The sequence below is a fragment of the Tubulanus polymorphus genome, chromosome 7, assembly GCF_964204645.1.
Source record: "Tubulanus polymorphus chromosome 7, tnTubPoly1.2, whole genome shotgun sequence".
Taxonomy (NCBI): domain Eukaryota; kingdom Metazoa; phylum Nemertea; class Palaeonemertea; order Tubulaniformes; family Tubulanidae; genus Tubulanus; species Tubulanus polymorphus.
The window spans coordinates 19,080,527-19,094,274 of NC_134031.1; the positions used below are offsets into that span (position 1 = coordinate 19,080,527).

Here is a 13,748-nt window from a genome sequence, read left to right on the forward strand (position 1 = left end):
AAGCGTCGGTGCTGACTTAGTAGGTGGTTTTTCAACAGAACGTGAACTCTTGATAAAAGGACTTACATTGTTGGGAGAGCTAAAGATAGTAAGAATCCGTAAGAACTAAGAGGGCAGCACTGTACGGTTAACGCTGTTCACTCATTTCCATTCCTACTGTGGCAGTGCAGCAGTATTTTCGTTTTCGACCGCTAGGATGGCAGCACCAAACGGTCAGCTTTTATAGATCATAGCTGTCAAATTTGAGGAGAGAATCGGGACCAAAGTTTGAAATGCGGAATATCTGCTGCGATGAAAGTTAATAGGAGGCATTTTAGCGATGGACCGCCGTATAGGTATGAGATATACTTAGAATTATTAGTCACTCTGTTCTTTTGTTTTATTCTTGTTGGATATCTTGTAATTCCTGTTCTCACACTATGGCTAATACTTAAAATGGTCTGAAGCCGAAACGTTCTTGCGCAAGAAATATATAGTTTACTCTTCTATTCAAGTTTCTCTTTTTGGTTGCATTCATTGTGGGATTTCTCGCGTTTATAAACTTTGAATACTTCTTATTAGAAATTGATTTCAATTGTACTGAAAGTTGAGTTGAATTCACAATTCCACTTTCCAAAATTAGCAAAACAGGTCTGACTATTGTAGTAGAATCACGCGGATGGCACAGAATCATATGACATAGTTAACCCAGTTTCTTCTGACTCTAATTTTTTAATAAGTGGTCCTTTTATTAAATCATTTATGGCTTAACTTAGTCATTAACCTGTCTGTGGTTTAGTTTCACGATCGGATATTTTCACATGGTATAAGCCCATCCGATTAAAAAAAGCTTACCACCAACGATTAGGTAACTAACTAGGCTTAACTTTGCAGTGAGGGGCTTATGACGGCTGGGGGGTTGGAGTTGAAAATCAAGGCTGTCCTTCTCCCCTTGTAGTCTAGAACTTCATGAGTTCAGTGTACTAGCACTAGAAGGAAATCAGCAACCTGTTAATCTTTCTTTAGTTCGTGTGAAAATATTGACATTGACCTCAATGTTTTCATTTCCTTAGTATATCTTATCATATCAAATTGTAGGAAATTTGATAATTTTTTTAAGTCTTCAAATGCTGATAACAGAAACTCTAAAACTAGCTGAACTGTCGTCTACAACGTCGTGTTCTTATATTTTAGATTGTATCAATAAATAAATTCTCGATTTTAGAATTCTTTTAATTTGTAAATCGTGGGTTTTGATCTTATTATCTGTTAACCACGTTTGAGTATGGTTATCGTACTATCTAGCTGTTGTTCCTCAGGACAGTATTCAGACAAGCTGAACTGATATGTGTATGGTTATATTTCAGATGATAATAACTCATTGATGGATGGCCAGTTGTCTCAAATAAACCTCACAACTACAACAACATTAAACCCGGGCACTGATGAACATTTAGTACGTATAAAAATCTTTCAATTGAATATATGTAGAAATAGAACTGAATTATAGCACTGAAAATATATGAACTTTTTTACTGCAACATTGTTCAGTATAAGTTGCTAGAATAATTTGATAGTTAGCCAGAAAATGTTCTTGTTTTGGCTGCCCTTTGAAGTCATGCACCTCCTTTGATATACCTACATAGAATTCATACCATTCTTGTTCACATTTCTTACATGACAAATTCATCCTCCACAAAAGTTATATATGGATTCATCAAACCTTTCTATGATCTAACAAACTAAACTTGTAGCCCGAAAAATTTACATCATCGTCGTCCACTTGCAGGAATGTAAAGGCTACGCTGAAAATAAATGCAAGAGAGTTTTGTATTATATTTTGGTGGTTTTATCATGTGGAATATTATTACTGATCATGCATTGGAAACCAGAATGGAAACTAAAACTAACCAAATCACTGTGTCCTCTTGTTTACGCCGATGCAGTTCTTCTGAAGGTAATAATCACAGTCACTGTTTCCTCGGAATTTTCTAGGGCGATGAGTAAGTTATGTAACTTAGTCAAAATGCTGACACCAATTATCTGTACCTGATAATTTGGTCCTTTTACGTTTACGTGATGAAACAAATTTTTTGATTCAAGACTTGAATCTTCAACGTTTCAAGAAAACTGATGAATTCCGTAATTCATTGAGGTCTATTTTCTACTATTTCTACCGAGAAATTAAACTTATGTTTTGTCGGAATTGATGAAAAAATTAATATCTGTTTGAGTAGATATAGTGAGATGAGTACGACTCGTCTGAATACAGTAATTTACGTGGAATGTAAATTTTATTTTGTTAGGATCAGTATGGAACGCTACAGACTGAAGATATTATCAGTGTTTCTGAAGATGGAAAAAGGTACAGCCTTTGTTTATTAATCATTAAATTCATGCACAATTTATTCAAAACATAAAACAAACAAAAAACGTGTCCTTCTTTGTTTCATTTTCGTAGGCTTCCAAACTCCAAAGATAATCTGAATTCGGACAGCAGCTATAATGACACTACCGCTCTGCTTGAAGAACATACAGTGAGTCGATTCTCTCCAAAACACCCCTAATAATCGCGAGAAAAAATCTGAAAGCAGTTGAAGAGTTTATCAGCTATATTTGTGAAGTAGTTGATGTATATATTTGGCAATTTATAGATATTCATTCTCGATTGAAATGAGAATGGAGGCATTACTTTTCATAGAGTATTAAATTTTTGCCTTTGGTTTTGCGATTACGTACTGAGCGCACGGTGCATGCAAATTTAACCCGAGTAATCTTATATCTGAAACCTGTGACCACGTTTGAAACATGTGTTCGCAGACAAATGCGGCGCAATAATCAATTCGCGTCTATTGTATTCATCAAACCGGAGTTTATTGAACGATTTTATGAATTTCGATCCACCGGGCACACGATGATTGTTACTGACCTGATTATTTTTTCTCAAATTATAGACTAAAAAGAATTATCGTACTGCGCATAACGTAAAGAACAACGCGGTTGCTTTTGAATCCTCGTCTAAATTTGTAATTCGTAAAAAACTGGTAAAATTTATCATATCGAGATGAATATTCAATTCGCTTCGATAGCAGTTCTAATTGATTTTGGTGATTTTTTATTTAACTATTTCTTAAACTGGACCCTGTTCCACAGTTGTAAATCAAGATTTGACTCTTGCATTAAAAGAAACATTGAAAATTAACTAATTCTATCTCTAACTCACAGGACCTTGGTTGTTTTATTTAACCAATCTTCATTGGCAGACGAAATGTATTTATATTGCACTTAAAACTAATACTGTGCCTACAGTGCCGGCACAGCAGTACCTTGAAAATTCTAAGTAATAGAAACCACAAAAATTCTGGATTCCCTTCAAATATTCTGAACCCACCCCTGGATGGAATCGTATCTTTTTATTACTTATAGCCTTCAGCATTACCCTCCCTTTCTGGGCCCTCTCCCTCTTTCATCATCTAGAGGGTAAACCCTAATTATCTGGGGTTGTTTCACCAACACTCTGAATAGGATTGAATCGGTACCAGGGCTGCAACTTAAGCTTTGAATTATCGAGAGAACTGTGGCATGTAGGATTTTTATCAGGATTTGAGCATAATAGCAATATGGCAAATGGGTGTTTATTTAAATATGGTTTTAGAATTTTAATTCATGGTATTTAGGTTTTCACGAAATGCATGAAAAAAAAAAATCCTATGAAATATCCATGAATGACTGAATCTCGTTCGACCTCCTTTTTGAGGCTTTGAATAATTTTATCTAAAATTTCGTACCTATGTTCATATGTCTAAAATGTGAATTGTTTTATCTTTCTTCATTTTACAATAGGACCAATTTCTGCGATATTTCGACCATCATCGAGTTCGCTACATTTGGGAAGATGATCTGATGACTTTTAAACGACTCAAGTATGTGAAAACCTGCCTCAATTTCTTAGAATCGCTGTATCCATGATGAAGATGAATTGTGATTTTAAATGACCTTCGTTTTGATTTTGTTTATTTTCAGAGGGTTGGACGAGAATATGAAATGTTCGTCGTTCTATGAAAACTGTCCCGGTTTAACTGCGTCTGTGCAAGAACAGAAGTTATTGATCTACGGAGGAAATCGAGTCGACATTGAAGTGAAATCATACTTCTGGCTTTTCATACAAGAGGTAGAAAATTGCAACATGGGTTGGGAGATGGAGGGGAGGCCGGATGAGCAGGGGGTCGGGTGGGTTGACAGATGGGGGAGGAGGATGTGGCCTTCGATGTATAGTAATTTCTGAATAAGATTTTAAATCTGAAACGTTGTTGGAATGGTGCCCTAGTTGAATTTAGTGTCACACTATCAGTTACCTATATCGGGAAATTAGGGCCATCGTGTAAAATGTATCACATGAGATAAATATTTATCATAATATTGAATGTATTTAACTATTGGCTGCTCGGGTCAATAACATCAGATAGAGCTCTAACATTAGATAGATAAAAACTTTTAATCGCTTAAGAAATCATATATTTCTCATATTTGACTTTATGTTAAAAGTCATATTTCTCAGTCAAATGTATACGGTATTCAAATGATCTACACCACATTGTCCCCCCCCCCCCATAATGTACCCTTATATTTTGATATGTTTCTTTAGAGCTAATTTCATTCTCATTTATTTATTACAGGTTTTGAATCCATTCTATATATTTCAAATATTCAGTGTTGTTCTGTGGGCGTTGGATAACTATTACTATTACGCCGGGTGTATTGTGTTTATATCGGCCGTTTCTATAGGAATATCTCTTTATGAAACCCGCAAGGTGAGCATCCAGTCCTTCGCTCAAAACTAACTCGTCTTAGTTCAGCACAGATTCTAAAGCTTTCTAAGCCACCATGGACCCAGTTCCACAGTTGTGAGTTAAGATTTGACTGAGAGTTTGAAACTCATTGAAAGTGAACTAATTTAACTTTAACTCACAACTGTGGAACTGGATCCATAGTTCTATGGTTAGTTAGTTACCTAATCATTGATAGTAAGGTTTTATAATCGGATGGGCTTATAACAATGTGCGATATTTGAAAATATCCATTTGTGAAACTACTGAGCTGCAGACAGGTCACTGACTAGGTTTATAGTTTGTGAAACTAGATCCTGAATTGCTCAGATTACTTTATTTTTTAAACAATCTTAGGAAAAAACTTGGCAAAACTGTTTATCACAGAATTTTGATGGTATTTTAGTTTTATGGCTCATAATAATAATAATAATGACTGTTTAATCGATTGTATTCAGCAAAGCGTTACGTTGAGAGATATGGTGAAATCACCGGATGAATCATTGTTGGTATCTCGCGGCGACGGCACGTTTGAATCGACCAGTACGTCTCGTCTCGTGCCCGGTGATGTGATTATTATACCGCAGCAAGGATGTGTGATGCAGTGCGATGCCGTCCTCGTTGCCGGCAACTGCATCGTTAATGAAAGCATGTTAACAGGTAAAATCCATGTCTGTTTGAGGAATTGAATTGTGTGTGACGAACCAGTAGGTGAAACACAGTGTGACTTCAAGCACTGACAAATTTCTACTTAGCGCAAAACTGACCACAAACAATCGAAAAGAGAATCAATAGGATACTTAATTGATTCATTGCACATGATCATCACGCATCAGTTACTTTTTGTGGATAGCTTCCCAGCACCCGCTTCTGCAATCTCGATATAATTTGACTTCATATTTTGACTTCAACTGAAGTTATTGGCCATTCTGAGGGTCTGGTTTCACTATAGAATATTGAAATTCCCGGTAGTTTTATGTTTTAACCCTAGCGTTTTTTGGCTGAGAACTATGGAACCTGGTTATTTGTGGTGAACTAAACATTTGGAATAAATAAAATTTCAACGGATGATATTTGTAATTTTCAGGCGAAAGCGTTCCGGTAACGAAGACCCCGCTGCATCACGATGAAGAGATCTACAATCCCGATATTCACAAACGACATACGTTATTCTGCGGTACTCACATCATACAAACACGTTACTACGGACAATCGAAGGTCACAGCAGTAGTCGTTCGAACAGGTATCGAAATAAAACTCTTCCCGCGGTTATAGGGTTGAAACCTGGCGCTGGTTTCATGAAACGAAATTTTTCTCTGATTTCTCATTATTAAGAATACAACAATACGATGCATTTTCCAGGATTCTCTACGGCTAAAGGCGACCTCGTACGAGCGATTCTATTCCCGAAACCGATGGATTTTAAATTCTACGAAGATTCGCTTCGATTTATCGGATTTCTGGCGTTGATCGCGGCGTGCGGGATGATTTATACAACAATAATCCTAATCCGTAACGGGGTAACCGTCCGTTTTACCGACATTCCCGATCTAGATTCGGCCGTGAAATGAAATAACTGTCGATTGCTGTCTGTGTTTTTAGGTGACTGTTTATAAAGTAGTAATGCGCGCGTTGGATATAGTAACAATCGCCGTGCCCCCGGCGTTGCCTGCGGCGATGACAGTCGGCACGGTATACGCGCAGAATCGCATGAAAAAACAGAACATTTTCTGCATCAGTCCGCCGCGAATAAACGTCTGCGGAAAATTGAACGTCATCTGTTTTGATAAGGTTAGTTGTTGATGAGGGTTAACTGCGGTGTGTCGGTGTTAGGTGAAGGAGTTGTACGAATTTAATTCGTTTGATATTCAATTTCAGACTGGGACACTTACTGAAGATGGTTTGGATTTATGGGGAGTTGTTCCTACTGAATCTGCTGAGTAAGTTACTAGAGTACACACCCGTTTCAAGTTACATATAACACGGTTCTTCGATTGAAAACCGGCTCTTGAAACTCGAGCAATTTTCCTGTTGTGAATGAACTGTATTTTCTATGAAAGGTTTTCGTCGGTTATTATGAATATAAGTCACATGACCCGCGGGCCTTTCCTGGCCGCCATGGCGACGTGTCATTCGTTAACAATGATCGACGGTGAGCTCACCGGGGATCCTCTCGATCTGAAGATGTTCGAAGCCACTCAATGGGTATGTCAATTTCTGGTTGTTTGTTTAGTTGTTGTTTAAGCACTGACCTCTAATAATCCCCAGTCTTTAATATTAACTGGTTTTATTACGGTATATGAATATTCATTAACTTTACCTCATCTGAGACCTGTTCAATGGTCCTTACATATATATCTATATATTCTGGTAACTCATTCAACGATAACTGTCTAAAATCCCTGTATTCAAACCTAATTTATTGTCTAACTCATAAGCAGGTTTATTCATTCTAACTGAATCGTGTTTCCTGAGGGGTTTTAAAATTGGTTTTGCTGTTTTCTCTTATGAAGTGTCGGGTTTGTTAACCTTCCTAGGTATATGTGTATCCAGCTGTATTTAATTTCACAAACTCACAACCGTTCTTATTTCTAGTTCGAGCACTGAATCTTAAACACCAGAAGCCTCTGTTCTGGACCTAAGTCTACAGAATTTTGAAATATCAGAACATGGAATTATTTCAATATTCAACAAAAGCCACAAGTATGGAACTGGATCCATATTTAAACCCACTAGTGGAACTAGTTCCAGAATTAGACCAACTGTGGGCCTGGGTTCAATTTGAACTCAGGGATTTTGGATTCACGCTGGTGTTTGAGAATCTACGTAATGTTAAACGTTTCGTACAGGTTTTCGAGGAACCGGGTGAAGAAGTGACACGTTTCGATAGTCTAGTTCCTACTGTAGTCAGTCCACCCGGTGAAACACTAAACATCGATTCTATCGACGAAAATAACTTCCAGGTGAAAATAACCAACTACCATTCTAATCGTAATACATACATTCTGCTCCTATCAATCCTGCTTGAAACCTCTCCGATCAAAATCACTTTCTAATTCTCTAATCTATGTAAGTAATCTAAGAAAACTATGATTTAGCCGCTAAGCGAGAATCTTTGCCCGGTGTTGTGCATGCGCTTCGCCTATGATTGGATTATGATTTCTGAATCGACGTTTCAAAAATTGCGGACATTTTTTATGGCAGGTCCTTCAAGAGCCCGGTCGTGACAGTTCCAAATATGACATGATAGCACCAACCGTAGTGATGCCTTGCACTAAAGATACATTCGCATCTGAGCAAATTGCAGATGATGAAAATCAGGTGAAATGATTGATTACTCCTAAAATTCATATTGATTGCGCTTCCTTACCTGTGGCCAGTTTTTTATAGTGCCGGGTTCAAATTTGACTCTAGGTTTGCAACATTGGCAATAAACTCCTTTTCACTGTAGAGTCAGATTTAAACAGTACTGTAAAATTGGTTCCTGCATTTTCTAATGATACAGCCTCAAATGAATCCCTGAATACGCCTTTATCAATAAATTTGAGCTATCAATGTTTGTGCCTATGGGTCAATTTTTATTTTATAAACAGGACCTCTGATAATGGCCCCATGTTTAAAATGGATCTTCGTCGAGATTTTCAATTTGGAAATATTTTGAGAGTTAGTTTGATTTTCAGCCGCCGTATGAGATCGGTATCGTTCGTCAATTCACGTTCACGTCTGCTCTTCAACGTATGAGCGTCATCACTCGAACTCTAGGTCAAGGTCATATGGATCTGTACGCGAAAGGCGCCCCGGAGAAAATTGCGTCTTTGTGCCTGAAACAAACCAGTGAGTCCTCAGTTTCGGAAAACCGTGTCAAATATTTCATCGAAATGATACGGCTCGTTAAATGTCTGTTTTTCTATTCGTTTAGTTCCGGAAAACTTCCATAATATTTTACAACAGTACACGATGCAAGGATTTCGAGTAATAGCAGTCGCCTGGAGACCGTTAGATCAAAAACTGAGTTGGCATCAAGCGCAGCGTATAAATAGGTAAGATAACTGTACGATTGATGGAATGATAAAGAGCAACGGATCTAGGAAAAATTGGAAGATGGGGGTCGTGCGCATTCCATGGATAAGCAGCCACATCGGAAAACACAAGCGGGGTTCCACCATTGGGTGTTTAGGAAATTTTGAGGGAATACAACCGAAAAGGGGCAATATAGAGAGAATCCCACGATGGTAATGAAAATAATATAAAGTCTGAAAATGTTACCGTGAACTAGTAGTTTATTCAACTTTTCGACTATATGCTAATAGTCATCTTCAGGAATATAAGGCAAGGGTCCAGACCATAGATCTGTTCATGGTAATGTGATTTGATAATTCGAAATTTACAGGATTTTTCTGTGTTATTGTATTTTCAGGGATCAAGTCGAATGTAATTTAGAGTTTTTAGGATTGATCGTGATGCAGAACACTTTGAAACCAGAAACAACGCCGATAATACAAAAATTACACCGCGCTAATATCCGCACCGTCATGGTAACCGGTGATAACATGTTAACAGCGGTTAGCGTCGCGCGTGATTGCAGCATGATCAAACCAGACGAACGTGTCGTATTAGTACAGGCTCATCCACCAGAGGGCGATCATACGGCGAGTATCGAGTGGACAGACGCGGAAAGCAGTCTCGTCGATTCAGACGGTGAATCGAGCGACACCGGCGAAAAAGAGTCAAAGGTCAGCTCCGAAATATTTCAGTTTTATGTACAGGTTCCCCTTGTAAAATGCTTTTAATGGTGTTTGAAATTTGGCATTTAGAAATTATCATCTAGTTAGTAGGTTGTACTATAAATTACCCCTAAATCAACTAAAGATGTGTTTACATTTAATTTCTAGGTTTATCACGCTGTGAATATCGGACATGATAAATCTCAACGTTATCATTTCGCAATCAGCGGAAAATGTTTCTCCGTCATCAGACAACATTTCCCAGAATTTATCCCGAGGGTGAGTACAGGCCGCGACCGGCGCTTGGTTTTAAAGCTGTCCGTTTGCACCCATTTTAAATGTGCTGTGGACTTAAACTGACTACACTGTTGAACTATGTCCTGCATTTTCGAAAGCAAAGATATTTTTTTCTTTCATTGAATGAATTATTTTTATATGAAATATATACCACTTACAGAATGGAATTCAATCTTTACAAAAAACACAAAATTAACTGTACCTTTAGTCAAACCTCAACAGACAATCATAGAACTGGGTTTCATATCTGTGCCGTGTTCCACAGTTGTAAGAGTTAACTCTGAGTCAACGATAAGATTGTTTTTCAACCAAAAACTTCTAGGTCTCAGTTACTAGAATAATTGAATGATAAATGAATACGTTTGTTTATGAAACAGTTGTCGATGCGAGGTACGGTATTCGCGCGGATGTCTCCCGATCAGAAAGCGACTCTAATCGAAGAGCTGCAGGATTTAAACTACTGCGTCGGAATGTGCGGAGACGGCGCCAACGATTGCGGCGCGTTGAAGATGGCTCACGCGGGAATCTCTTTATCCGAGGCCGAGGCTTCGGTTGCTTCTCCATTCACGTCGAAAACTCCCAATATCGAATGCATTCCGATCGTTATCAAGTAAGTAATTACAAAAGTACGCTCGAAATCCGTTATAACGCTAACATCGTTTTTAATGCAAACATTTTTCATAGAACAAATTTGCTCGATTTAACTCAAATTCAATAGAAATACCATTCTTTATAACGCCATGATTTCCATTTGTCCCAACAGTGATATTATAAACAGGACTTAAACTGTAGATCCCTCTCCTGATACACGACTGACGAGTGGTTTATTCGTGTTTATTTCAGGGAAGGTCGCGCGGCTTTAGTGACGTCGTTCGGTGTGTTTAAATACATGGCTCTCTACAGCATGATACAATTTATAACTGTGATTATTCTTTATCATGTAAGTGTTCACCGTAAAGTTGACCGCCAGGGGCTGCAGCTGATTATAAGTTGCTTAACCACTGGTGGAAAACCAAAGTTACAATGATGTTTTAATGTTCACTGTGTCAACTATCCACACGTTTACTCAAACCACCTTCTGAGCAACTGGCCCCATTCTGCTTAATGTGCTGATAAAAAGTTATTTGTGAACTTTTCTCTTTCAGTTCATGACAAATCTTGGTGATTTTCAATTCCTGTATATAGATCTCGTTATAACTACTACTGTTGCCATACTGAGTAAGTGTTTTTTTTTCAATGATTTCTGGAAGTATCTACGGTAGTGTTATGAAGTTAGTTATATCATATCACGATTATTTCAGTGGGTCATACTGCTGCTTATGATAAACTGGTACCTGAACGTCCTAAAGGAAGTTTGCTCAGTCCGATTGTTTTAATATCGATCCTCGGACACATCACTTTACAAGCTGCTGTCCAGTATATAGCTCTACGTCTGCTTCAGCATCAGCCGTGGTGAGTTTTCAAACATCTGAACTCAGAACTCAGTAATAATAATATTCATAATAATATTTATTTCGCCATGAACATATGCAGTATAAATGATACATAGATTATAAACAATTAACATACAAACACCGCTGGATGCTTGGAAAGCCAATGGAGGCCGTGTCCCGTAGGGATCCAAGCACCCAGAAAAAAAAATCAAAATTTAATAAAATAAGGTAGAATGAGGGTGAAATGGAAACGCGAAATGGTAGTAATCTGTCCGCTGTAGAATTTTTGGATAAACCAGTTCAGAAAGGAATGAATGCATAGTCAATAATGATTTGGTGAATTGGTGTATTTACAGGTATATACGAACTCCAGGTAATACTCAGTCTGAACCTGTGATTTCGTGGGAAGTTTCACTTCTATTCAGTATATCAGCGTTTCAGTATTTGATTATGGCGTTCGTATTTTCGCAAGGACCGCCGTATAGGAAACCTATATGGAATAACAGTAGGTTTGGAGAGTAATAGTTTGAGTTTAAACTAAAAGAATCGGTAAATTTCTTCTTTATGAATTATTTCATGTTTTTCTCTATTTTCAGTGGCATTCTTGATTACGTTGATAGTTCTCACTGGTACAACTGCTTATCTGATGGTTTATCCGGCTAAACCTATCGCTCAATTCTTTAAGGTAAGAGTAATTGGTGACATCACCTGTATTTCTAACTAAGCTTATTTTCATTTCAAATGAAATTTTATCGGAAATATTTTTGGCACTGAACCATTGATGAAACACTCGTCAGCGTTGAACAATAGTGTAAAAATCCTGCTCTAAGAATGAAAATATAAGTCCGGAATTTCTGAAGATGACCATTAAGTTGAAGTGCCAATATATTTCATTACTAGCTCAAGAAAACATTTCCCACTTTATTTTTCATCCTTCATTGTGGGATTTTCATATATTTTGTATCACCTCATGGTAAGTTGATCTGAAATCTTCTTTTCTAATTTTCAGCTGATTTTTGTTTCCGACGATTATTTAAACTTCAAACTGTCACTGCTCGGATTTCCGATCATAAACTTGCTTCTAGCTCTGATATTTGAAGTAAGTTACGAAGCGAATTACTCTAGGCTGAAATAAAATGATATGTTTCTTTCTCCTAATCAGTAGGGTCATTTTGTTAACTGCAATAAAATTTGCAAATCGGTTCATATCTGTGGTTGTTATGGTTAGTTTGATCATAAATAAATTTATGTACTCGGTCTGGGTCAACTTTTAAGCTCAACAAAAACGAGAAATAAGGTATCAATTCTTTTTAGCCTGGATTCTATATGTTTGCTGCACGGCTTCAACATCATTTATTTTCCTCGTCTCATTTAGGATTACGTGGTGAACACTAAATGCATGTCGCGGTTTATTCGTTGGATTCGACGTAAAAAGAGCTCAAAGAGTAAATACAAACTGGTTGAACGTGAACTAGAAGAGCTTCCGAACTGGCCTCCGGTCGGTGAGCGCACGTACGCTGAACCAAACCTTCCCGACGATGAATTCCATTCTATACAACTAGAAAGACATTCGATTAATTAATCTTTTTGGTTAGAAAATGAAACCTTGTTTCTCCTATTCGGCCGCATCACTTTTGTTAACTGCAATAAATTGTCAAACAGTTCATTTCCATAACTGCCATGTCTGTTATTGTTAGCTGTCATGATTTTTTTTAAAAGTTATGTACAGGGTAGATAGGGGCCGGCCGGGTCAACTGTAAAGCTCAGCAGAACGGAGAAACAAGGTATCAATTTAGCCTTAGCTCTAGTATAATTTAGATAAAATATCTGTTGCTATGAGGTGTATGCTAGTCTGTGTAAAGGGCTCGGGGGGGGGGGGGGGTTTAAGAAACTGAGTCTATTGATGCTTGAACTGCCCCCAAATTCGGACAATTTCGCTACCGGTAAATCTATGATAATTAGAAACGCTTATAGAAATTCGAGAAACATGTACACGATCAACTATGCTTCTATAAGCTGGAACTGGCAATAGTACCGGTATGGTATAACCGTGTAATAGGTGAACTGAAGATATTCATCGGGACCAAAATACAATATAAACGTTTCTACGATGTATGCAATGATGATATAAGCATAGTGACTTAGAAAGATTTAAGGACCAATTTATGCCAGGTAAACATGTATACTCAGTCTCGGTATATTACACTTGTATCCTTTAGTCTTATTCTTCCTGGGCTGGGGTAATGTTTTCTATATTTTTTTGTATTGTTTTATGACAGATCGTTCGACACTATTTGTATTTTGCTACTGCTCAATGTAGTGTCAGTCTTTTAGGGGCTTGTGATAACTTCAAACTTTTGATTCGTATACGACTGCCTTTGATTTGTAAACTGTAAGATGTTCAATATTATAACAAATAAAATCTACGTTTAGCATTAAACCAGCATTTTTAAGACAATATTCGGTTGTTCACAATTTATTTATTTGAC

The 13,748-nt window shown here is 37.4% G+C and overlaps 1 protein-coding gene across 2 annotated transcripts; it reads left to right on the forward strand.

The window, feature by feature from the left end:
* Nucleotides 1-205: 205 nt before the first annotated feature.
* LOC141907989 (polyamine-transporting ATPase 13A3-like) lies at nt 206-13,747 on the forward strand. 2 transcript variants are annotated; one of them, XM_074797741.1, is made up of 29 exons: nt 206-335; nt 1,347-1,435; nt 1,769-1,936; nt 2,286-2,344; nt 2,441-2,516; nt 2,934-3,023; nt 3,823-3,902; nt 4,003-4,150; nt 4,656-4,790; nt 5,264-5,465; nt 5,893-6,048; nt 6,168-6,325; nt 6,408-6,596; nt 6,684-6,745; nt 6,866-7,010; nt 7,655-7,768; nt 8,010-8,126; nt 8,486-8,639; nt 8,725-8,845; nt 9,223-9,538; nt 9,698-9,808; nt 10,204-10,436; nt 10,670-10,766; nt 10,972-11,044; nt 11,128-11,278; nt 11,616-11,764; nt 11,856-11,944; nt 12,269-12,358; nt 12,635-13,747. In XM_074797741.1, the coding sequence occupies exons 1-29, from the start codon at nt 320-322 to the stop codon at nt 12,839-12,841; spliced, it is 3,795 nt and encodes a 1,264-aa protein (XP_074653842.1). In that variant the 5' UTR covers nt 206-319; the 3' UTR covers nt 12,842-13,747. The 2 variants fall into 2 exon arrangements, with proteins under 2 accessions (XP_074653842.1, XP_074653844.1); XM_074797743.1 differs by lacking the exon at nt 2,934-3,023 and having other exon boundaries at nt 12,635-13,745.
* The last annotated feature ends 1 nt before the right edge of the window (nt 13,748 follows it).

Coding starts and splice junctions, on each gene's coding strand:
- LOC141907989 (XM_074797741.1), top strand. Junction 7,769..8,009: donor TCGACGAAAATAACTTCCAG/GTGAAAATAACC, acceptor TTTTTATGGCAG/GTCCTTCAAGAGCCCGGTCG. Junction 10,437..10,669: donor TGCATTCCGATCGTTATCAA/GTAAGTAATTAC, acceptor TGTTTATTTCAG/GGAAGGTCGCGCGGCTTTAG.